This window comes from Lepidochelys olivacea (genome assembly GCF_965140295.1).
Source record: "Lepidochelys olivacea isolate rLepOli2 genome assembly, chromosome: 13".
Classification (NCBI taxonomy): Eukaryota; Metazoa; Chordata; order Testudines; family Cheloniidae; genus Lepidochelys; species Lepidochelys olivacea.
Genome location: NC_140423.1, coordinates 21,753,393 through 21,776,928, shown reverse-complemented (window position 1 = coordinate 21,776,928; position 23,536 = coordinate 21,753,393). Strand labels below are relative to the sequence as shown.

At 44.9% G+C, this 23,536-nt stretch overlaps 1 protein-coding gene across 1 annotated transcript; it reads right to left on the bottom strand.

Annotated features, from left to right (window-relative positions):
- Positions 1-8,766: 8,766 nt before the first annotated feature.
- On the bottom strand, positions 8,767-12,287 carry MAFB (MAF bZIP transcription factor B). Its single transcript, XM_084645707.1, has one exon. The coding sequence runs from the start codon at positions 11,636-11,638 to the stop codon at positions 10,694-10,696; it is 945 nt and encodes a 314-aa protein (XP_084501833.1). The 5' UTR covers positions 11,639-12,287; the 3' UTR covers positions 8,767-10,693.
- Positions 12,288-23,536: the final 11,249 nt, after the last annotated feature.

The following is a 23,536-nucleotide window of genomic DNA, read 5'->3' as shown; positions in this document are numbered from 1 at the left end:
CAAGATTCCATTGATTTATTAGAAACAGCATTGTTAGATTCCCTGCCAGAGACAAGATGATAACTCCACTATGTTTAAGTTTGATCCAGATTACTTCATTAATTATTGAATGGAGTGACATGACCATACCATCTGCTTATTTCAAATTTAACTCTTACCTACGATTTCATTGTTTGTCTTGCCTTACTTTGCTTTCAATAAGGCACCTTTTTTTATTTTGTGTCCCCTGTTGCTTTAAGCATACCGGCAGTAACACAGAATCATTTTAAGAGAAATCTGTAGCAGCTAGTACAAAGGATTGGGAATCAGAACTTCTGGGACTTATTCCCAGCATTCCATGGTGGCTCACTGTGACACTTTGCGCTAAGTAGGCCCAAGTTCTCATGTGACCACTCATTCTGGTGGCCCCCATTTTTGGGTGTCCAGCTAAAGAGGACAATTAGGAACCCAAAAATTAAAGGACAATCTGAAGATTTTCGCCTTGATCTGACTGCTGTTCAACTTACCCGGCTACAAAATGGGTTTAGTTGTCCGCTTCCTAGAGATGTTGCTAGTTTGAATTCATTACCACTTTCACCTCTTCGGGGTTAAGACATGCTGTATAAGTGCAACATATAAATTACCTTTTGAAAATGCAAAAGAAACATCAATACTGCAAGGGGCTTGCATAGCAAGAATGACTGGCCATGTCAAAATGGGCTTCTCCTCTGACGTCCTGAACACCCTCCATTCCCATTGACTTCAAAATTGAAGTGACGGGTAGTTGCTGTAGCTGGCTCCCCCACTGTACAATTGCAGTAGTGCTAACCTGATGTGCAGACATGATTTGATGGCAAGCATGACAGATTCTGAATTGAATGGTAGTGTAAAGTTTCTTTGAGGAGCATCAAGGGGTTGGATAAAGCTTTCTCTTGCCATGAAGGGATTGTTTGCCATAGTGGTGTAGATTCATATTAGCAATGTCACAAGTTTAGAGTCTTTTGCCTGTGGCTGCTGATCACCTTAAAGTGGGGGAGAGTAAACTTATAGGGAGGGGAGGGGAGGGGAGATTGAGTGCTGGCTCAAAGGCCTGTTTGTTTATAATTGAATTGCCTCTCCTAGCTCTCTTAAGGCTTCATGTATTATCTGCACCACAGCACAGGCGCAGCAGAGAAGCATGTAACAAAAGCACAGGGTACTTGTTTTACTGATAGCAACTGTTTTGTTGCTATCAGTAACTTCTTCCTTACTGCCAAAGGGCCTGGTCCATTTCCTTTGAAATCAATGGCAAAGCTTCTATTAATTTCACTAGGAACAGGATTGGGCCCAAAGACATAGGGCTAAATTTTGTGCTGAATTGCTCCCCTGATGCCCGAGTGGAATCAATGGGATTGCACAAATCAGGACAGTACTGGGCGATAGTGGATACAGATTCCAGATACTTGAGGCCTATTTCTTGTGGTGCTCAGGCAAAATTCCCACTAAAGTCAATGGGCCTGGTGCTGCTCTGTTACACCTGTGTAAATCAGGAGGAACCACACTGAAATCAATGAAGTTACACTAATGTAAAACCAGTGTGACACCAGAATCAGGCCCACTAGGAGTTTTGCTTGAGAGAGGCTGCCAGGTTGGATATTCAGTTTTCAGGAACAAACCCTGTGTGTTTGCATTTTGTGTATATATATGCTACCTGCGAATTTATGTATATGTGGGCAAGTCTACACTACAAAATTAAGTCAACCTGAGTTATGTTGACATACAGCCACCACGGAAACTGAATCAGTTTTACATGTCCACACTATGCTCCTTGTGTCAGCGGAAGCACTTGCTCTGATTTAGCTGTCAGTGCAGGGTATTGTGAGATGGTTTCTGAAAGGCAGCAGCAGTTGATGTAAGCAACGCAGTGTCTACACTGACATGGTGTCAACCTAACTATATTGATTTACATGCTACACCTCTCACAGAGGTGGAGTTATTAAATCAGTGTAGTGGGCAAGGTACATTGGTGGGACCTACATTTTAGTGTAGATGCTTACAGAGTTACTCTGTAGCGTAGACCAGGCCTACATGTCTATGTACATAATGTATAAAGAAAAGGAGTACTTGTGGCACCTTAGAGACTAACCAATTTATTTGAGCATGAGCTTTCGTGAGCTACAGCTCACTTCATCGGATGCATATCGTGGAAACTGCAGCAGACTTTATATATACACAGAGAATATGAAACAAAACCTCCTCCCACCCCACTGTCCTGCTGGTAATAGCTCTTTAGATAAGCTATTACCAGCAGGACAGTGGGGTGGGAGGAGGTTTTGTTTCATATTCTCTGTGTATATATAAAGTCTGCTGCAGTTTCCACGATATGCATCCGATGAAGTGAGCTGTAGCTCACGAAAGCTCATGCTCAAATAAATTGGTTAGTCTCTAAGGTGCCACAAGTACTCCTTTTCTTTTTGCGAATACAGACTAACACGGCTGTTACTCTGATACATAATGTATATCATTGTCCTATATAAATCACAATGAGGGGACTTTCCAACAGGAATATTGTAGGAAAGCATCCTCTTTCAACCTTATGAATAAGGCCTTTTTGTGTGGACATCTCCCAGTATCACAGCGAAAGCAAGAGTCTGCAAAGAATGTGCAGTCAGTTAAATGATTTTATGTCAGAGCTGCTCAGTGACCTGGTCTTTTAAGGAACTTAGCTTGGGCTAAGTTCTCTTCCCCAGCCCCCACAAAAAAAAAGTTTGAAACATGTTTCTTTTAAGAAAGAACTAAACTTGGTAAAAGGACATAGCTTTTCTACCTTGCTCCCTGCCCCTCATGCCTCAGGATATCATAAATTTTTGATACCAGTAAAACAGAATTTTTGATGAGCTGCTATTTTGCATTAAAGCAACTTTACATGCAAAGATTGCATAATAGGATGTAAAATTGAATTTCGCCTCAGAACAAGTTCTTATTATTAATTTAAATGTTTTGTATATATTTTAGCAGCAGCTTATCATTCTATATATTTAATTTCTTTCAAGTGAGAATACTTAGCATTGGTTTCCTTATCTAAACAAATATTTTAAGAGAACACATGTCTAAAGTGGAAATGTAATGTTTTGCATCTGTGCCTTAAGACAAATAGTGAAACTTTAAAAGAGGAAATAAAATGTTGAAGGACAACTCTATCTCTAAAACTTGGGCCTAAAATACTGTGTGACAAAAGGACATGTCGGGTTTCTTTACAGTTTGATATATGGTTTTTCCTTTGCAATGTTTGTTCCAACCTTATCACTCCTAAGACTGTAAATACAGTAAAACCCTGAGTGGAACGCTTGGTGTATATAAGGCAAGGGATCTGCAGTATCTTAGCTCTCAAACCCACTGCAATCCATTTTCTAACACTTCCATACAACAGGATGGACAGGGCATAGCACACAAATATAAATAGTTCCTTCCATTCCATGAATGCAGTTGCAGGAGAGGTTTGTCACACTTCTTCAGGCTGTGTTCAAAAATGTGCCATTTATTTAAGCTACCTGTTAAAGAAAAGTGAACACACACATTTTTTTTTTAAAAGGAATGAACAAGTCCAGTGTAGGATTTTAAGAGAGCACTGAATGCTATGTTCCACAAAACAGTAGAAAGGGTTATGCAATAAGCTCTTGGGGTGTGAGGGGGATGTGCTTGTGTTTTAAAAAAATCAGATTTACTGTAACTCTAATGGAGTGAAAAATAACAATTTTTTAAAAGACTGTGGTCCAAATAAAGAGGAAAAGAGAAATTCTCATTTTTAAAACTGAGGAAAGTTCTCTTAAACATCTTACATGTTCATATAAGAAGTAGATCAGAACTACCAAAAAAAAAAAAGGAACTTATAGTTGAGAAGATAGCAGCTGCACAAATGTTGACAGTTTGCAAAGCATTGTGACTTGGAAACAGCTCAAGCATGGGCTTATTGGAAGGCATGCACATATATGTCTCTTAAAGATAAACTCCTGGTGATCTGTCATGCCAGTGATTTGCAAACCCACTTGTCAGTCCCATTTCCAGTAACATGGCTGAGCAAAACAGTCCTGTCTTAAACGGCACAGACACGTGAAAATGCCTGCCCTTGGTTTCTTTGCTTATGGGGCTCCACCATGGGGGAAAAAATCTCTCTAGCTATAAGATGTTTTATCTTTCTCCTCTGAAACCTGACACCAATACCCCTGAAGAGCTTCAGTGACCTTGCTCTGTCAATCACCAAAACCAACCAGCCTGCTAGAGCAAGACAGGCTTTTAGCCAACTTAAAAAATTAAAACCTAAAACAGCTGGGAACAGTTATCTCGCAAGCCCTGGCTCATCCTAAGAACACATCTAGACTACCCAACCTAATGCTGAGCTCTCATCTACTGTATTGCAAGAGCAGCCAGCATCTCTGGAAAGTCTTAGCCTGGTGTTTCTATCTTTAGTCCAAAAATCTTCCCCTCATTCCTCTGGATTTTTTTTTATTTATTTAATCTAAGAAAATCATTTTTACATGCTATCTTTTTTTTTATTTAAAATGGTATATAAATTGCTTGGCACTTAAGGCTTTTCATATTTTTATTTATTTTTTTTTTAAGTTGCCCATTATTTCCTCTCTCTTTATCTTGGGAGCAGCCCTAGCAAGTAGTCACCTCTGTCCTGAAGGAAGAGAGCAATGCAAATCTCTCTACAGCTGTGAGCAATAGGTCTTGCAAAATGGCAAGATCAAACAAGACGATGTGATTTTTTTTTTTAATTTTATTTTTTCACGGAAGGGAATCTTTCTGCTGCACTACATGAGATCACAATGTAACTGCCGTCCTGCGGCCAAATTGTGGCTTTTCATATAGTATGTGCATACACACAAGCCCTTGGATAGGACAGTGATGAAGTCAGACAAATTGGCTTAGTGAATTTCAGGGAATCTAGTGAAATATCTTTAAGCCCTTAACAGTTGAGGACAGTTAGGGCCCGATCCTGTTTCTTTCGAAGTCCGTTCCAAAATCGACAGAAAAGCGACCAGCATCAGATCCTTTCCTCAGCAAATTAGGGAAAAAATTCGAGGAGCCCCTCCTGCACATTTGCAGCACTCTCGCTTTTATTGACGCTTATCTTTTCCTTGGTAGCAACAGTGGGTGTGGGGTGGACTTGGATTCAGAGATCACTGCTTGCAGCTCTTCGCTTCAGAGCGCTTGAATACGAATCTGCAGATTTAGCTCACTGTGCTGTTGGGAGTAAAGAGAATGCAAGTTGCTGTGGCGTCTAGCTTCATCCGATCTCCCCATGTCTCCGTTTCTTTCCTGTCACTCCCTCTCCTAGTGACTTACATATTTCTTGGTTTTTCTGAAGTGCTGTGCTATCTGTGTGGGTCTTTCTCCCTTCGTGTCATTAGCTGCGTGACTCAAGGGAGACAGAGAACATGCATGCAAACCAGCACGTCTGGGGGCGGGGGGGGGGGAGTTGGGGTTAAAGAGGGGAGTTGGTTTATTCGCCCATGTTGGAAATGCAGTGTCTCTTTTAGTCCTAATTGAAACCAGTTAGCCACAGCATTGGCTGTACAGTAGTCTCTGTATAAAACCACTGAGCTCTCTGTGCGTCTGGCTGCCTCTGGCACGCCGACTGCAGCTGGTTCTAGGAGCATCGTGCGGACAGGACCTGCGGAGTGCGTTCAGAGGGGCCGTCTGTACACAACGCTTAAAGAAACTTGTTTCCGAATCGGGCCATCCATCATCCCCACTGACTCCTGTGTCTGCAGCCCTTTATGGATCAATAATGAGTCGGGAGATAGAAAAGTAAATATGCCGGGGTTTCATTAGTGCCCGCTGAGCAGTAATATTTAACCCTTTCGCGGCAGGGGGACGAAAAAGTGTCTCGAGTCCAGGTTTAATAAGCGCCAGGGGAAAGCCAACAGATGTGCAGGATGAGGAAAGCCCAAGGGGAAAGCGAAGTATGATGACCAGCACTAATCTTGGGAGAGCACCGGTACAACTTCACTGGAACCCTTGCTGGTTCTGAAATAAGCTGGGTCAATGTTTGTCTGCACCAAGGTGTTGCATGCGTGGAATTAATTTGTATCCGCCTCAGCACAGATCACGGAGAGCCCATCTGTATAGAGACACCCTGGCGATTCGCATACATTGTTTTTAAGGGTGACCGTCTCCTACTGTCCTCACACAATTCGCCCTTCTGCACTAGTCGACATTCTGCCTGCTCCTGTTCTAACCACACCTCGCCACGTGTGTATTGAAGGGACTTCTCCCGTCTGTGCTTGGTGACTGATCTGTGGGCTATTTTCCTTGTTAGCTTTACAAAAATATATACGCACAACTGAACATCATTTCTCTCATAATTCTTCTTTAATTCTTCCAACAATGTTACAGAAAGTTTCATGTTTAGCCCCCCGCCCCCACCCCCCAAAATCCGTATCATTAGCATTTCCAAAGAGCGGGGTGGCGTGGTGGTGGTTTTACTGATCACACGTCTCAAAGCAATAGGTTCCTAACGTGGGCCGTTCCTCCTGGTGAAATAAGGAGGAAGGGAGCGCTAGCTGTGAGCTTTTCGGAGCCATAGAAGATGCCCGCAGAGCAGGAGAAGTGCCCAAGCTCACACAGCTTTAAGCGGGTGCAGCGTGTTTCTCATGACACGGGAAGCAAATATACTGCTCTCTGATTATTTCAGGGGACACCCCGCGTCTCCACGCGCAGCTGGGTTCAGTTCTAACCAGAACGTCGCATCCCTCTTCAAAGCCAGTTGTGTGTGCAAAGGTGCTTTGCACGAAGTGTACACCCGCGCACACCCAAGCGATCGAGCTGGAGATCCCTTCTTAGTCCTCTGTGGTGCTTTTTTAATTTTAAATTGGTAGCTCTTTGGTCACTTTAGTATTTCTACAAGTCCGAGCAGTTGTTTTTTTAATCAGATAAATTAAAATTCATTCAGAGCCCTGAACACTGCATAGACACTTCCTACATAAATGGACCTCTGCCCCTTGAACCTTTCCACTGACACAGTTATTCTGTGGGAATCCAGCCCGCTAAAGCCACTATAGTGCTCCTCGCAGGCCTGTTTTCCTATTTTTTGTTGTTCAGTTAACCCTGGTGATTTATTCAATGCATGCATGAGAGGACATTAATATGCGGTGGCAGTTCCCACAAACAATATTCCTCTCAGGCTTTCTGCAGCCATAGATTGGCAAAGAAAAAGGCGATACATGGAAAATAAGGTTCTGACATCTTTTCTGTATAACCCACTGTCTCCCTTCCCAACGTTAAAAGGAAGGATGACATATTCCTGCAGCGGTCTGTGCACTGAGGTGTTTGGGATCAGACTGCTGCCCCTTTTTAAAAGCTAAAATGCTTCGCTATCATTTAGCTGGGCTTCCTGCGTCTGACAAGGCAATGATGTGTATGGGGCTTAAGGGAGGATTTTGTTGTGGAGTTACTGTATTTGCTTTTCATTTTTCCCACACTCTGCTCTTAACTGATTTGTTTTCCAAACATGCCGTGTGTCATTCCTGCAAGGGCAGCTTGCTCTCCTTGGGAAGGGAGGATAGTTTGGGGGTTTTTTTTAAAGATGGATTTAAAGTTAAATCCCCTGTTCACAGTTTGAAAGTACCAATCCTCAACCTTCCAGGCTGCTGCTGCAGCTTTCCTTGCAACTTTCTAATTCCCACACCAAGGCGCTGGGCAGAACATAGGCTGGCTGCAATTGACTTAGATAAATGGTCATCATCCACTTTGGACTTTAAAGCAACTAATTGCTTAGCTGTTGGGATAGTGGCGATGTAGGGGGCTCTGGGGAAGAAGTAGAGCGGCAGTGTTGTATTCTCGCTCTGTGAGCACCTGCTGTTACTGAACACAAGGAGTTAATATCATTGTCATGTTTCAAAATGCAGGAATAAACAAACTGGGCAGATTGAGAGGCGAGGAAGACAATGGGAGGTGGAGTGTGCTGCTCGGATCCTAGAGGGACCCTATTGATCACGCTTTTAAGGTTCTAAACCTTTTAAAAATGTTTCGTTAGAGCATTTTAATAATGACTGATTTCTTCCCCAGCCCCCACTATAGTTCTCAGAGGGAGACATGTTAAACTTAATGGGCCCATGGGCTGCTGCATCAATAACTTTAAATTTATCTACACATCCACAGTGCAAGCAAGGGAGTTGCTTCGGAGGAGTGGGGGAGACTGTTTCGCAGGGAAAGTACAGACCCTTTGAAACCAAGCTTCACAGAGGGAGCCTGGGAAGTGTTTGAAAGGGAAACTCTGCACAACGCCTCCACTGCCAGTGAGACCTTCAGCTCTTGAATGTAACAAGCAAGCTGCCACCGTTCTAAGGTTTGCTACAGTGAGTCCGTACAAGTGTCCTCAGTAGGAACCATCCTGCTGTTGGATGCTGGATTTGAAAGTAGCACGTTTAGCTGCTTTAGCGTCTATCCGTGCACAGTAAATCCCATGGCATTGTGTTAGAGCAGAGTCTGGAGCCAAAACTACAGTGTAGCATAAACCATGTTAAGGGTTAGAGATGGATTTTGCAACTCTGCACAGATGTGTGTGGAATGATGACCCTCGTTGTAGAATTAAAACAACTTCCAAAAATCACTTAAAACCAAATGATGCATGTCAAAGATCAGCTTAGCTGGATCGTCCCCTTTTGATATATATTTAAGGTCCAAGAAAGTTTAAACACAAGACATTGGAGAAGTAAACCCTTCAAAGAAATGCCATTTCAATTATTTTAATAAGCAAAATAGGAAACAATTTTAATAACCAAAAACAGAAACCAGTCTGAATAAAACTACAATAGACCAGGTTTTTTTTAATATTTTTCATATCATAAGCAGGATTTGAAATTGATCCCTTCAGAACTTTACATGAAATAAAAACAATTTTTTTCGCTGCTGCAATGTTTTGATTTCAACACAGTTGAATCAGTAAAAACCAAAGATCGTTTTCTGATGCATGACTAATATCCACAATATTTAAAACTGCAAGCACCATGCTGTTCATTACAATCTTGTTATTACTGTTAATTTATAAACTAATACAAACTTAAAATGCATCTGGCCAGCAGTGCCAGCAATCCTAAAAGGAAACTAAAATAAGTTTTCATTTTGGTATTTTTGTCAGTGCAACGTAAAATCCTTTTTCTGACCTGCAGGAGGAAAAAAAGTAACACCCATAACACTCCAAACTACTACTACACAACTGCAAAGAAATTTGGCTAAAACTTTTGCTGCATGGGGAAACAGAGAAGCAGATTAAAAATCATTGCAAAATAATACACTTAAGTTGCAGTATGTCTCTTTAAAAAACGTTTCAGTTTTCTATACATTCCAAGCCCTTTCATCTTCTGTTGCCATTGATAAACCTAACTGAAATCAGAACTGGAACATGTCGTTGTATACTGTTCTGCCTACAGCGATTGCAACTGACTCATGTCATCCTGTGTTTTGGAAATCAAGCATCAATTGTTTCTTCAAATAAAACACATTGTAAATTCTTTGTTTCCTGAGTGTATAATAAATCAGAGAAAAATATGGCCAAAGCTATGAGCACTGCTGTCTGAGAACTGTCCTGACGTCAAAATAATAGGGTCACTGCCACTTAAATTGTGGAGTAGGATGTAGCTGCTTGTCTGCTGGCCCTTTTCACTATTATGACGGTCAGGTGTGTCAGTGCAATCGAGTTGCTTTTATTCTGCCCCAACAAACAAAAACCAAAATGAAAACTAAAGAAAAAATTACAACTTAAAAGTGCACCAAATATACAAAGTTGTTTTCTGAATGCAAATGCAAAATGCCCATAACGTTTTTTATTATCTCTTTACTTTAATAACAAACCATATAACCAGCCTGATGAAATGTTATTTTGTCTTCCTGTGCCGTGTGATGTGGCAGATATTTACAAGCTAACAACTATAACAAAACACAAAACAAAAAACCCCAAACAAACAAAAAACCCCAACAAAAACTGCACAAGCAGTAAAAAGTTGATAACTTGTGATGCTTTTCTTATCAATGAAACAAAGCTATGAACGATGATCAACATGCTAAAGTTAAACAAGAAAATGGTACAAAATAGAAATTATTACCATACATGTCCAGCATGCAGGATTAATATTTTTAATGCAGATTTTCGTATTTTTTTCCTATATAATCAAGCAGGCAATAAAACTGATGTTTTTTCTTGTCTCGTACTGAATGTCCCATCTGAGTCCCGTAACTACTTCTCAAAGCAGGCAATGTATGAAGGGTTTGCATATATTGTCCTTCCCTTATTCTCCTTCCCAAGCAGGTAGCATGTGCAGGAGATGCTGCTGCGTGAGTCTTCTTTCCTTTACTCCCAAACAGGTAATATGTGATCGATCGCTTGTTCATTGTCCCTTTTTAAAAAACAAACAAACAAACCACAACGAGCCCACACAGTTCTGAAAGCAAGCGATCTATAAAAACGCTTGACGTGTCCTTCCTTTCTTCTGTTTCTTTAGCTGGCGAACTAAAGATAAAAAGTTGCACATCTCTTTCTCTCCCACCTCCCCCCCAGCCTACTTTTCACAGCTAATCTAGGAGACAGGATGCTGCAAGTATTAAGTCTCTCTTCTTCCTCTCCCTTCTTTCTCTCTACTCAAGCAAGCAGATGGATGGAGATGTCAGAGGAGGATGGGAGAAGCGGGGAGGCGGGGGGAGGAGGTCGGGGGGGGTTCTGTGTTTAAAGGACTCACATGAAGAACTCGGGAGAAGATGGGTTGTCACTGGTGGATCCGGCCTCCCTGAAGCCATTGCTGGCAAGTTTCTCACACTTGAGCTTGTAGGCGTCTCTTTCTCTGGCCAGCCGGGTCACCTCTTGCTTGAGCTGTTCCACTTGTTGGATCAGCTGGGTCTTCTCGTTCTCCAGGTGGTGCTTCTGCTGGACTCGCTTATACCTGCAGGACTGGGCATAGCCCCTGTTCTTCAACGTCCTCCTCTTCTGCTTGAGGCGGATCACCTCGTCCTTGGTGAAGCCCCTCAGGTGCCTGTTGAGCTCCCTCACCGACATGGAGACCAGCTGTTCGTCCGAGAACCTGTCTTCCACGCTGCTGGAGGAAGGGGGCTGCTGGTGGGCGCTCTGCAGCTGCTGGGAGGAGGTGGAGGAGGTGGAAGGGGTGGGAGACGCCTGGTGGTGGTGGTGGTGGTGATGGTGATGGTGGTGCGGGTGGCCGCTGTTGACCAGGTCCTCGTGGGTGACCCCCGGGTACTGGTGGTGCTGCTGCTGCTGGTGGTGGTGGTGGTGGTGGTGGGCCCGGAAGCTCTCAAAGCTTTGGAGCTGCTGGGGCATCTGGTGGGACCCGATGAGGGCTTCCACCGCGTCCTCCGGGGTGAGGCTGAGCGTCTCCGGGTTCATCTGCTGGTAGCTGTTGGCCATCCAGTACAGGTCCTCCAGGTGGGTCTTCTGCTCCGTGGGGCTGAAGCTGGGCGAGGAGGGCACCGAGCTACAGGGCGTGCTGATGGGGGTGGAGGAGACGGAGCCGGCCGGCTGCAGGCGGGTGCAGTGGCGGCCGGGCCGGTCGGCTCTGCCCAGGGGCTCCTTCTTCACGTCGAATTTCATCAGGTCGAAGTCGTTGACGTACTCCATGGCCAGGGGGCTGGTGGGCAGCTCGGGTCCGATGCTCAGCTCGCCGGCCATGGCTGTCTCGCAGGCACCTCTGGGCTGGAGCGCTCACTCCAGGGCACCGTCGGGGGGGAGAGCTGGCCGCGCTCCCTCGGACTCCAGGTCAACTTCGCAGCGGCGGCGGCGGGCTGGCGGAGGGCAGCCGAGCCAAGCGGGCGGAGGAGGCGGAGGCAGCCGAGCCAAGCGGGCGGAGGAGGCGGAGGCACCCGGGCCGCGAGGCGTGGGGTAGCGGCGTCTGCAATGCAATGCAGGCTGCAGCGGCTCCCACGGCTAAGAAAACCCCACGGGCGAGGTGGGAGGCAGGAAGCAGCAGGAGCCTCCCCACCGCAATGCTGGCGGTGCAGCCTGGCCTCTTTTGCAAAGGAAAAAGCAGGAGAGATTCTGTGCCCCGGCGGGGGTCGGTTTGTAAGTCCTGAGCCTCGTCGTCCCCGTCCCCCCCACCCCGCTCCACTGCAGGCGCGGAGCCGGAGTCCGCTGCAACTTTCCCGGCAGAGCAGCGGGCGGCGTGTGCTGGAGGGTTGCTGCTGGGTGGGTGATTTTGGTGGCTGGAGGTTTTTTTTTTTTTTTTTTTTTGTTCGCTCGCGATGAAGGGAAGGGGTGGGGGAGGTGGGGAAATCTTGTCTCGGCTTTAGCTGCCGCCTCCAGCTCCTGTTGTGCAGCTGTGATTTGCGAGGCAGCCCCCCTGGCTGCTTATATTCCTTTCCCGATGACACTCAGGGAGAGGGGGCTGGGACCGCCGGGCAGCTTCTCCAATGGGAGCTCGGCCGCGGAGATCCTGGGGCTGCCGGAGGAGGGGCCGGGCTCCCACAATGTGACAGCTCCCGACGAGTCAGCTGACTAGCAGCTGGAGAACAAGACCGGGCAGCAACTCCAAACCTTTCTTTTTTTTCTTCTTCGTCTTCTTTCTTTCATGTTTTAATCTTCCCACTTTCTCTCCCCGATCTGCTCCCCCCCTTTCTGTCTCCCTCCCCTCCCTTTCTCTCTTAGCCTGTGTAATTCACAAAGAAGAAGGGGGGGGGGGGCAGATCCAGCGTATGTTTCATTTGCTGGCCATCCCTTTGTTCTAAATATAACGAAGTCCCTCTGCCCACTCTGTTTTGTGGGAGTGGGAGGAGGGAATGGTTTGAGGGCAACTTTTAATTGTCCGCTTTCCAGGGGCACAGTCAAAACACTTAATTTGTTGGAGGATTCAGCCATGATCGCTGCTTGTGGGGGTGTGTGTGTGAGAGAGAGAGAGGGTTGGGAAAAAGACGAAAATAAAGAATAGTTGCCCACAGTCGGTGTGTGCCAGCTGTCGTTATATAATCGAAGAAAACCTCAAGTTAAAAATACCTCCCCCCAGGAAAGCAGTTAGCGCTGGCCCAGACTATTGCAAATATCGGGGCGAAGGGGAAAATGGACGGTAATTACATTTCAGTTCTAAGGAAGATCTTTGATTTCCTCTTCTGCTCCTCGAGTGACTGCATGCAAAGAAGAATCGGGTTGTAAGATTTTTGGGGGGGGGGTCCAGTAACAGGACTGTGTTTTTGTTTGAACATTTTGTAACGATTAAAGGAGATTAAGTTTTTTTTAACTGTTTTTACGCTCAAACAGACATAAAGGACGACCCCACGTGGCCGTTTTGAGAAAAGCACCAGCTAGAGGAGACAAAAAGAGGAGCACAGAGAATTACAGCTGAAGATGTAGGGGGGGGGGAAAGCAAATCGGTGCAAGAGGAACAGAAACAAACAAGGAACATTTCTGTGATAATGAGCTTTACCCTATACCAACAGTGTTAACGTCTCCCTTTAAACCTCCACCTGGAACATAGAGAACGTGTTGACATGATCATTCTCTACTTGAGTCTGCCGGGTTTCCTTCCTCCACCTGAGTCTTTCGACATCCACAGTAATAATACCACTGTCGTTTTTCTGCCTGTGTCATTATTCAATTACTTAGTTTCTGATGCGCACACAAAAGTCCAGGCTCATTTTCAGGATGGACAGAGGCACCTTTCAGGGAAAAAACGTGGTGGTACTTTTTTTTTTTTTTTTACCCTCCCCTCGTGAAAAAGATTCTATTCAAATCCCAAACAGGGAAAAGCAAGAGTATTTAAAAGTAGCCCCAGGGTTCGATCTCAAGTCTGTTGCAGCACGGAAAGAGTTAAATGTAATATACACTCGGTGTTTTTTTCAGCTCGAATCCCAGTGGTTATTTCTACTTTTCCAGCCCGGGCATTAGACAAGATGCGACGACTTGCTTTATTTGTGTTCTGTTTAAAATGAACCATACACTGGGTCGCAGACAGAAATGCAGAGCATGGGCTCTCAACCCGAAAGTTATAAATATCCCAGTTAGAACAATCAAAACTATGGGGACAACCCAAAAATTCGGGGGGGGGGGGGCGTGGGGGAGAAAGTTGGGAGAGGATAATGCAATGAAATACCACCTTAGTATTAGGCACGTGTGGGGGGGTATTTTGTGTGGCAATGAAATGTCCGCTCGTTTCGTCTGAATTTCTCCAGTTACATTTGCAGTATAGATAACACCCCATCCATCAATAACGCTTTAGATCCCTGGTGTGGATCCGTGGTTCAGTGTTTAACCCCCTCTCTTCCCACGTACACGATCCAGAAGCTTTGCCCTCACCAGGGGGCCAAAGCGTACCTCGGCTGGTCCCGTTCCAAATCCCAACCCGCGTTTCATCTTAATCACATATGAGCAAACATAATATCTCCCCCCGCCCCCCCGCAGCTTGTCCTCTGCTCGAAACTCCTGCAGGCAGGCACAGTGGGCAGGGAGTTGACTCTTGTTCCTTTCTAACTGGGGCTGATTCTACTTGGCAAACTAGCCCTGCTCCTCCTCCTTCGCGAACACGGGGAGATCCTGAGTTCGAATTCAGCTGGCTTTCAAGCCGAATGCTTGCGCCGTGGACATCCTGAAACCGCGGCGCGTTGCTTTGTTGTTTGATGGAGGTGCTCGGGGATACAAAGGTGGTGGGGAGGGTTCTCTTTCAAAGGGGTAAAGGTTCGGAAGGCCGGTGGGCTCTCCCGGAGCACCCTGGACACAAGTGGGAAAGTTTCCTAGGGGGAGAGTCCGGAGGCGGCAGAGCAGACAACCCTGCGAAGAGTCTCTCCTAGCTCTGACACTGACTTAGGGCTTTTACGCTTCTGCAGCGGGCTCCAGTGTGAATCCCTTGGGGCGAGGGGTGATTATTTAGGTAATCTGGGTGCCTTGAGACGGCAGCATTTTACCTGCATGTTAAACGTTACCATTGTCAGGGGTGGGAGTTAAGGTTGCTTGAGAGAAGGGGGAAAAATCTGCCGAGCATTTCGAAGGTGTCGTTCATTTAAAGCAAAACCTTTCCAACGCGCATCAGGCGAGGTGATACTTTCCCGTTAATGACGGAGGTGTATTCGCAAGGTGGAGCTACTGACGGACGGAGGAAGCATTGATCGGATAGCTCTCTATCCACTCATCATACAGCTCAGCTTGTCGCTGTGTTATGTTCGCTTTGCTTTACCGTTTAAACTTTAATCTGCCAATTGGTGCTGTAGGTTCACGTCTAAGTCTATATTCGTCATCCTATAATATCTAGGGTCTATTTATCTGCCATTAGATACTCGCACGTTAATGGTACAGAAACTGCCTACCACAACTTGGAGCATTACATCACTTGGCTGGAAAAGACCTTTTGAGCCGTGATTTAGTTGATTGTGGACTTTGAATTCAGTCATCAAACCTTAATCAGCCTCAGACCTATGCATGGGGGAAATCTTCCCTTTGTCTGACCCCGTGTAGCGCCAGGGCTCTGAAGGGAGGTTAGACAAAAACCATACGCAGAGCAGGAGAACTTGTGAGAGGCGAAGCCTGCAGATGCTAGACCAGGTCACCAATACACACCTGAGAGAGGAGTCCTCTGCCCTAGAGACAAGTTACTGAACAACCCAGCGAGGGAGTGACGGCCAGAAACAGCCCCCTCCGACCCCTAAAGACACCGCTGCAAAATGTTAAGCATACAACACTTCAGTAAGAAACTTCGGAGCTAATGCATCGTCCAGTACCCTCGCTCAAGGAACAATAATTCGATCACGAATGTGATATGGGCAGACTCCAGTGTATGACTCGCTGTAGATAATATACAGGTCTATACTGTAGGGGGTAGGCTTGAAAAAAAATAGTAATTTTGGAGCTTTACGATTTTTTTCAGGGTATAAAATGCTCCGTCACTTAAGCACGTTCAGCAATTGAAACCCCAGACTAAATAAAAACCTAACTGTGTAGGGGTGTGTGTGTGGGGGGGGGAGGAATGGAAATTTACACCATCTGTATGGCTTCATAGCCCGGCTATACACATCGCATCCCCCCCTGAAATCATAAGTGCAAACTTCTTTCATCGTGACCCATTTCAATGCCAAAATGTGGTGGTGATTTTAATACCAATAAAAATACAGGCTGAGGATGGGCATATATTTTAAAGCATAGTCTGGCGGTTCGTTTCGAACGTGCCTTACTGCTTTCCCCGAGTCAGAATCACGAAGAGTTCACACCTGGTTATTTCACTCCATCTCCGCTACACCGCGAGACGAAGGTGGGAGGAATTTAGAGCCACTGCAATTGAAAGGTCGCGTTTTAAAATCTCGTGCAGATACACACCTCAATCCGTGTGGTTTTTGGCTGAATCACAGATTAGACATTTTTGTTACGTTCGCAGCCCTAAATTCTCTGTGTTAGGAACACGATGGACCAGACATTCAATAGGTTCAAAAAAGTAAGAAGCAAAAACCGATTGAAAAACGACTATAAAATCACTCTTTAAAAATACCCCTCTATCCCTCTGCTGCTAATTTCTGAGCGCTTGCTGATTGATACATTTAGCCCCGAAGAAGGATTTCCCCCATATAACCTATTAGTGGGATGTTGGGTCTGAAGTTAGTTTTGTGAAGAAACAAAAACGGGCAGGTCAGAAACTCGGCTCCGCTGGGGAGGTGGGAGGGAAAGGACGGCACTTTGCCCCCTCGTACCTCTTTTCTTTTTTTCGAAATTTCCAAACCTGCCAGCAGACACCGTGTTGTGTGTTATGTTTTCCTGCGTACGCAGCAAGGGACCTGGTTAATCATCTACTGTAGCTACACGAGCATTAGAAAGAAAAAGGTGATGGTTGCTTGTTTGGCTTAATGGCGGTGGCCCCCGAGTTTAGGGTGAAATGACTAATGGCAATCGTAAATCTTTTTCTTTCTCTTTTTTGCTTTTCTTTGCTGGGATTGTCAAAATAACCGTCTTCGGGAAATGTCTGTCCTGCAGCTCTGCAGTATAAAACAGGCTATTGTACTGTCCTGGGTGAACTGAAACCTCTCTCGATTTTAGCTCGAAACAATTCCGTTAAATCCCAATGCTAACTCTAGACACGGTTTGCAGGTGGATCTGTGAGAAGGAAGTGGAACAGGACTTCGGAAGGGTAGGTTTTCTCAAAGCATTGACACGAATTAGGAGACACGATTTTTGGCTGGAGAATAAGGGGATGTTGCAGCCCAAACGGACCAGTATTGCGTGTGATTAGTGCTTTGACTTAATGCTTCAAGTATAATTAAAAACAGGAACGCGTCTGTTTTTATAGGGTGGTTTTGTTTTTGTTTAGAGGGGAGCAGCCCATAAATGTATTTTGTTGACGAGCCATTCTGCATCACTCCCATGTTGTTGTCAGCGCTGGCCAGAACACACGCAAACTCAAGGGAATCAGTCCAGCAAGCGGTTAACACCAAATAAATGTGCAGTTCTGTAGACTCTGGGATTATGTACAACTGCCGGTTTTATAGCACTAAAATAGACTGGCTAATAATGTTGTTGTTTTGGAAAAGACTGATGCAAAGGAAATGAGCAGATCACTTACAATTAACAAACACCTGTAATTCAGAGTTGCTTTTCATCTGTTTAGAACAAAATCAAACTCAGTGCTCGACTCTACTTTGTGTTCTGTCTGTCTGTCTGTGACGAATTCTTGACAAAGGAGAGGCTAATAAAGAGGAGGACGTGGATGGAAGATGCAGAAGCTTAGTAATCATTACTGATTTTTCTTACCCCCTAAGGACGTAAGAGTTGACTTGGGAAACTTTGTTTCCCTATTTTGGCCAAGGAAAAATAGCCAAATCACGGTACACCGCACATCCTCCTGCCTCCCGTGAGTGGAAGCTCTTTAACTCTTTGTAGCTGGCCTGTACTATAGTTCGAGGAAATATTTGATTTCCGTGCAGTGCTTCATTTTTCTGCTGGGTTAGATCTTTAAGGGACCTTCAACCCCATCCGAGTAGGGCAGGGTCACTGGGATCTGGGCTGCCGGGGACAGTATATGTATAATTCCATAAGCACTTCAGTGACTATGAACAAACACCAAAACCTCGTTCAGCTGCTTCCCCTACCGCTGCAAAGGAACCATATGGAAGATGGGTTCTTGTCCACAGACTACTTTGAGTTAATCACAAGCGCAAGCCGCCTTGCAAGTGAAGCATTCCCCTTGCTGCAGGGAATCAGAGAGAGACAGATTTGCTGCCCTAGCTTTTTCATGCATTTTATTGCCTTTCCAGCGAAGGTCCAAGGGGAAGGGACAACTCTTCAATGGGTCCTGAGCCGTGTCCTTCATTCAGGTTCATCTCTCTGATTCTTTGTACACAGTAAACGCATACTTACATGTTTTAACAAGAAATCGTAATATTGCCGAGAACTTTTCATCTCCGGTTCTCAAAGCACTTTTGGCCACGGGGCCGGGTGGGGATTATCTTTCTTTGGCCCGTCTCCACCAGGAATGAGACTATAATTTTTGTTTTTAAGTGACCTGGGTATGCCTCCTTCATGTCAGGCTCAAAAACTCTTCATGCCCATCCATCTTTCTTTCTCTCCCCCTCTCTTTCTCCCCCCACCCCCCATTTATCCCTCTTGCTACTGGTGTAGAATTATTTCTAGAGTTGCATCTGGGATTTCTAATTCCAGAAATCGAGGTTCTTTATTAGGAAACCATTAATTAAAGGCAACCCCCTTGCTTGCTTTCAAGGTGCTTTACTCTGCCTTGGAGTGAGTCCCTGTTTCCCACTTGAACCTTGGCAGGTTGAATTCTAGCAAAGCAATCCTCTACCATTTAGTTAATAGCTATCTAACCATTTCTAGATGATGATAGCAGCACCTTTCAAGAGGCCAATAGAAGCTGAAGGGCTATAATTACTGTAGCCATATCTTGGAATGCAGTGTCATGTAATGGGAAGGTTCTCAAGCATGTTCATAGCTTGGAGCACATCTTCATAAGAGAAACCGTCTCTCCAGCACATCCTCTCCTATTCATGATCACCTAACAGTTACAGCAATTTCTGTGGGGGAAAGTGATGTCAGTAAAGTATTTAATGTGTTTTTAGTTTCTCTGAATGTGATTTAGCAACTGGGGAGGAAAAGAAATGGAAAGTTCTTCACACCCAGAATTGGAACCAGATTTTAAAAGCAGCTCAGCTCCCATTTTTGGCATCAAATTAAAACAACTAGATTTTTTCACAAGAGCTTAGCATATTGGGTACTGAGCTTTTTCCAAAGTCTGGCCCTTTATTTAGATGCACAAAGGGGAGCTGAAAAATTTGGCCTTAACTGTGGATGATGAGCATTTCCAAATCGGGCACCAAGCAAGTAGCCAGTTCTCCGCACACCACTAGCAAGTGCTCTTCACAGCAGTGATGGTCCATGGGCCACTGTGTGGGAACCACTGCTGTAATTAGTTGAGAAATGCTGGTAGTCAGTTAGGACCTGATCCTAAAATGATTTCAATGGAACTTCTCACTGTAGTACTGTTAAGCGAGTGCATAAGTGTTTTCTGGCTGGGGGCCTTGCATTGTAAATCATAAGTCCATATGAATGCTATAATGCCCTCTGGGCAGCTGCATCCTTTAATTCAGACTGGTTAGTGATTCCTTTTCATTGCACAAAGCCCTGGATCAGGAAAACTGCTTATATAGAGAAAATTTTGGAATTCCCTTTCCAGCATTTGCTGTGTAAGGATTTAAATATCATCATAAAGCAGATACTGTATATTCTTCTTTTTGCTCTTTTCACCTCTAGTCCCCATTAGGGATTTTGTTTTGTTTCTGTTTTGACAGCCCCTGTATATATGTGTCTGTGGTTGTTCTGTGCTATTTCCTGATTTAATATCAGTACGGTTACAGGAGAAGGATGCACAGTTAGCATTTTTCACTCAAAGTATTTTCCAAGCTCTTTTTTGATGTACTGGTCAGGTTTGCAGCTTCCATGCTCTTGCTGATCACAGAGGGAAGGATCAGGTTTATTGGGTCCCATGGGGGAGGAGGCAGTCCCACCTTTCTAGAACAACTCCCTTTTCAGCTAATGAAACACAGCTACCTTGCTGCCCTTTCCCCTCACTACAGATTCAGAAAGAAGCCTGGATGCAAAGGAAAGTGCTCAGGTCCCAGCTACAAACCTACTCTGTATTGAAATTAATATTATCCCCTTTATAAGTTACATGAGGGTAACAGTGGGCAGAACTGGAGGTACTTTGGTTTTGCAAATCCCCAAGATGCTTTAGGTCTGGATCCATTTTTTTTTCAAACCTTAAAGTTCAAAGGGGGAGTGAGTAGAAAGGGGGAAATGTTGGGGAAAATGCTTTTAGTTCTGGCCCATCTCTGGCCTAAACAAAGCCTGTTTCCCTGGACATTACCCAGAGTGGAGAGGGAGATTAGATAGGAATTTTGCCAAATGGCCCTTCTTTGTAACAAGCAGAACCAAAGCCCTGGATCTGAGCACCCCCAGCTTAGAGGTTTTCAGAATCTGGATCTAGATGCAAATTTTGCTCAAGTCCCCATAGTGTCCATACAATATGCACAGCAGAGTTGCATTGTTGGCCATTTTATTTGTGGGGAAGTAATTATTTGGTTAGCCTATCTTCATGTATTACTGCATGCAGTGTTCACCTCCCAGCTTGAGTTTTTCCAAACCTCCTAGTCCTGGCAAAGCTGGAGAAGCTTCATATTTATTGTCCCCTTGAAAGCACACACAACAGATACTGAGATGGGAAAGGATCATCATCTTGGGCTGGGCTTTCCCTGCGTGGCGGGAATGCTGAGCTGATTGGTTCCTGCACCACAGATAGCAAGTTTCTGTCTCTGTTTGTCTTCTGGGCTCCGTTTCCAAATTGCTAAATTCATCTGTGCTTCAGAGACAGCAGTTTAGTGTTGGTGCAAGGTCTCAATCCCCATCCCCTGAACGCATGTAAGATGCTATCCAATAAATTCCACTTGTCACTGCCGAAAGCATTCTTGATACTTCCCTTGTGTTGTGTCTAGGCCTCTTTGGCTTGAGAGAAGGCTGTTAAGTGGAAGGAGTATAAAGAGAGAGAGTGATCCTGGAGGGAAAGCACACTCTGCTGCGAAAATAGAGCATTAAGAATGTTCAAGGTGTATCTTGATAGAAGTGCTGTTTGGTACATTGGATTTGCTATATCAGATGAGACTACTTGTTAATTTCTGCTCGCTTTCCTCCAGGTGTGATCAGTGCCTGATGCTCTAGTGGGAGGCAAAATACATGCCAAAAGCAAAATACTGTGCATGGCAAAGGTGAAGGGAAAGACACTTCCTTTGACCCCTGAAGTGATCAGTTTATACCCTGATACATGAGACTTAGTTCCGTTTACATTAGCTTGAGGCAATAACTAATAATGATTCCAGGCTTTATTTTTATCCTTTAAATACAATATATAAGGATTCCTGCTGCATTTGGAAATAAGAAAATAAAAGACCTGTTCTCTGTGAGCTAAACATAAGAACGGCCACACTGGCTCAGGCCAATGGTCCATCTAGCCCAGTATCCTGTCTTCTGACAGTGGCCAGTGCCAGGTGCTTCAGAGGGAATAAACAGAACAGGGCAATTTTGAGTGATCCATCCCCTGTTATCCTGTCCAAACTTCTGGCAGTTGGAGGTTTAGGGACTCTCAGAGTATGGGGTTGCATTCTTCACTATCTTAGCCAATAGCCATTGAGGGACCTATCCTCCATCAATGCAGGTCATGTCCCACTACCTTTTTAATTTTCTCAGGGTATTGTTAAAAGCCAGAATTACAGTTGTTTCAGTAGCTTAACTCTGAATTTCCACTTTTTTCAGTATCTGAGTTTTATTTAAATTTATCCTAACTCTGCATTTCCTGACTTTTTAATGGCTGTATTTTCATAACTGCCATTTCCATGTAAAGATTTTTACTCTATAAAGCTGAGAATGCATATCAGTAATCACCCCTTGAAAATGTTCTTTTCTCTGGGATTAATAAACATTTTTCAAGCCTCTATTGCACTTCTTTAATAATGGGTTCATAAAATAAGGCAGGGGAAAGAGGAGATTGGGAACTTCATCTCAGAATTCCCAGCTGGAAACATCTGTTCAGCTGCAAGTCACCTGATGCGCAGTTCTAACCAGCCAAGTGTGAGTTATTTTTGTTTATTTTTAAACATAAACTCTTTTACTTGAGACCCTGGTGGAAATTCCAGTAGAATCCTTCAGTGGTTTTCCCTAATCGCTATTAATTTCTACTAGAGGACCAGCAGGCCCTGTGGATCCATTGCTTGCTTTGTTCAAAAACCTAGTTGGCCAGCTAGAGCCAGCAGGGACCAGCTGAAAACTTTAAACTAGAGTTTCCACTAGGGTAATCAAGTATCCCAGGAGGTGATGTATTTGATTTATGGCCTGTCATCTGGAGCTGCAGGTGCTCATCCCCCTCTGAAAATCAAGCCATAGCATCCTGCAGCAAATCTAATGGAGTGAAATGCATGAGAGCTTAGGTAGGATGTGTAAGAATATGAGGTGACCTAAAAGGGTAGGTTCAACTATTTGATTCTATTCATATCTTATGCTATTTAGCAGCAGTGGTCTTAAGTCTATGTGAGCCTATAGGGCCTTGTTCTTCTTGCAGGACCTTACACTGCATGCACCCAAACTCACAGCGAGAGCATCAGACTGGATCTTTTGTCCATGATCCCATCTGTCTCCAGGGCCCATAGGTCATATCAGAAACTGAATTACCTAGCTGTCCTCCTCCTCTCCTTACTTGACGTGTTGCACTCCAGCTGTACCTCCACCTCCTCTCTCCCTGGTCCGTGCAGGAGGTCACCAGACATCACTGGGCCTAAAATCCAGGCCTGGTGGCATGTTGCAGCCTGGCAGGAGCTGTTTTTTTGGGAGCAGACAGAGCTGGAGGGACAGGAACATATAGTAATGTAGGCTGGGAGGAAGCTGGATGGAGCCCTGAGTATGTTGCTATGCTCAAGACCCCACAAAGTCTAGTGCCAGTCCTGATCCTGAGGAAGATAACTGGGAGTTTAGTATGTATTGCTCTCATTCTTTCCCACTCCCAAGAGCTGAGAAGGAGTGAGCTTTCTCTCTTCAGCCACATGCATCCTCTTGGGAGCAAGGTGAAGATGTGCGTCTTCTCATTTTCCTTTAAACTGCTAGGGATGATGGGGACTCTGAGCTCTTCTTCATACCCCTCGCACTACACGGAGATCTTGGTGGAGTTGTTTTTTTGGGGGTCCTCCTCTGCCTTTTCTCCATCCCACTTGTGGTTGGTCTCATCACCTTCCATTGTGGTGTCCCATTTGCTCAGTGTTCCTTTGGGCAACTTGATTTGTCTTGCTCCAATTACCACTCTTCTGGGAATGGAAGGGTGGCTCTCTCGTATGCGGGTACTTCACAATGTTGTAGTATGCACCGAGCTGTAAGCCCGGGGTGCTACTAAATATGAAAATGACAGACCAACAGGAGTGAAGGGAGGAGTTATTGGGTTTAAATGCACCAGAGTGAGAGAGCTGGCTCCCCAGACACACTCAGAAAATACGTTAGGGAGCCAGGAAGAGACCACCACATGCAGAAGGGGAGAAAATCACACCCATAACTGTTTGGGGC

Excerpts from the sequence above, each read along its gene's own strand:
- MAFB (XM_084645707.1), bottom strand. The coding sequence starts at position 11,638 with ATGGCCGGCGAGCTGAGCATCGGACCCGAGCTGCCCACCAGCCCCCTG.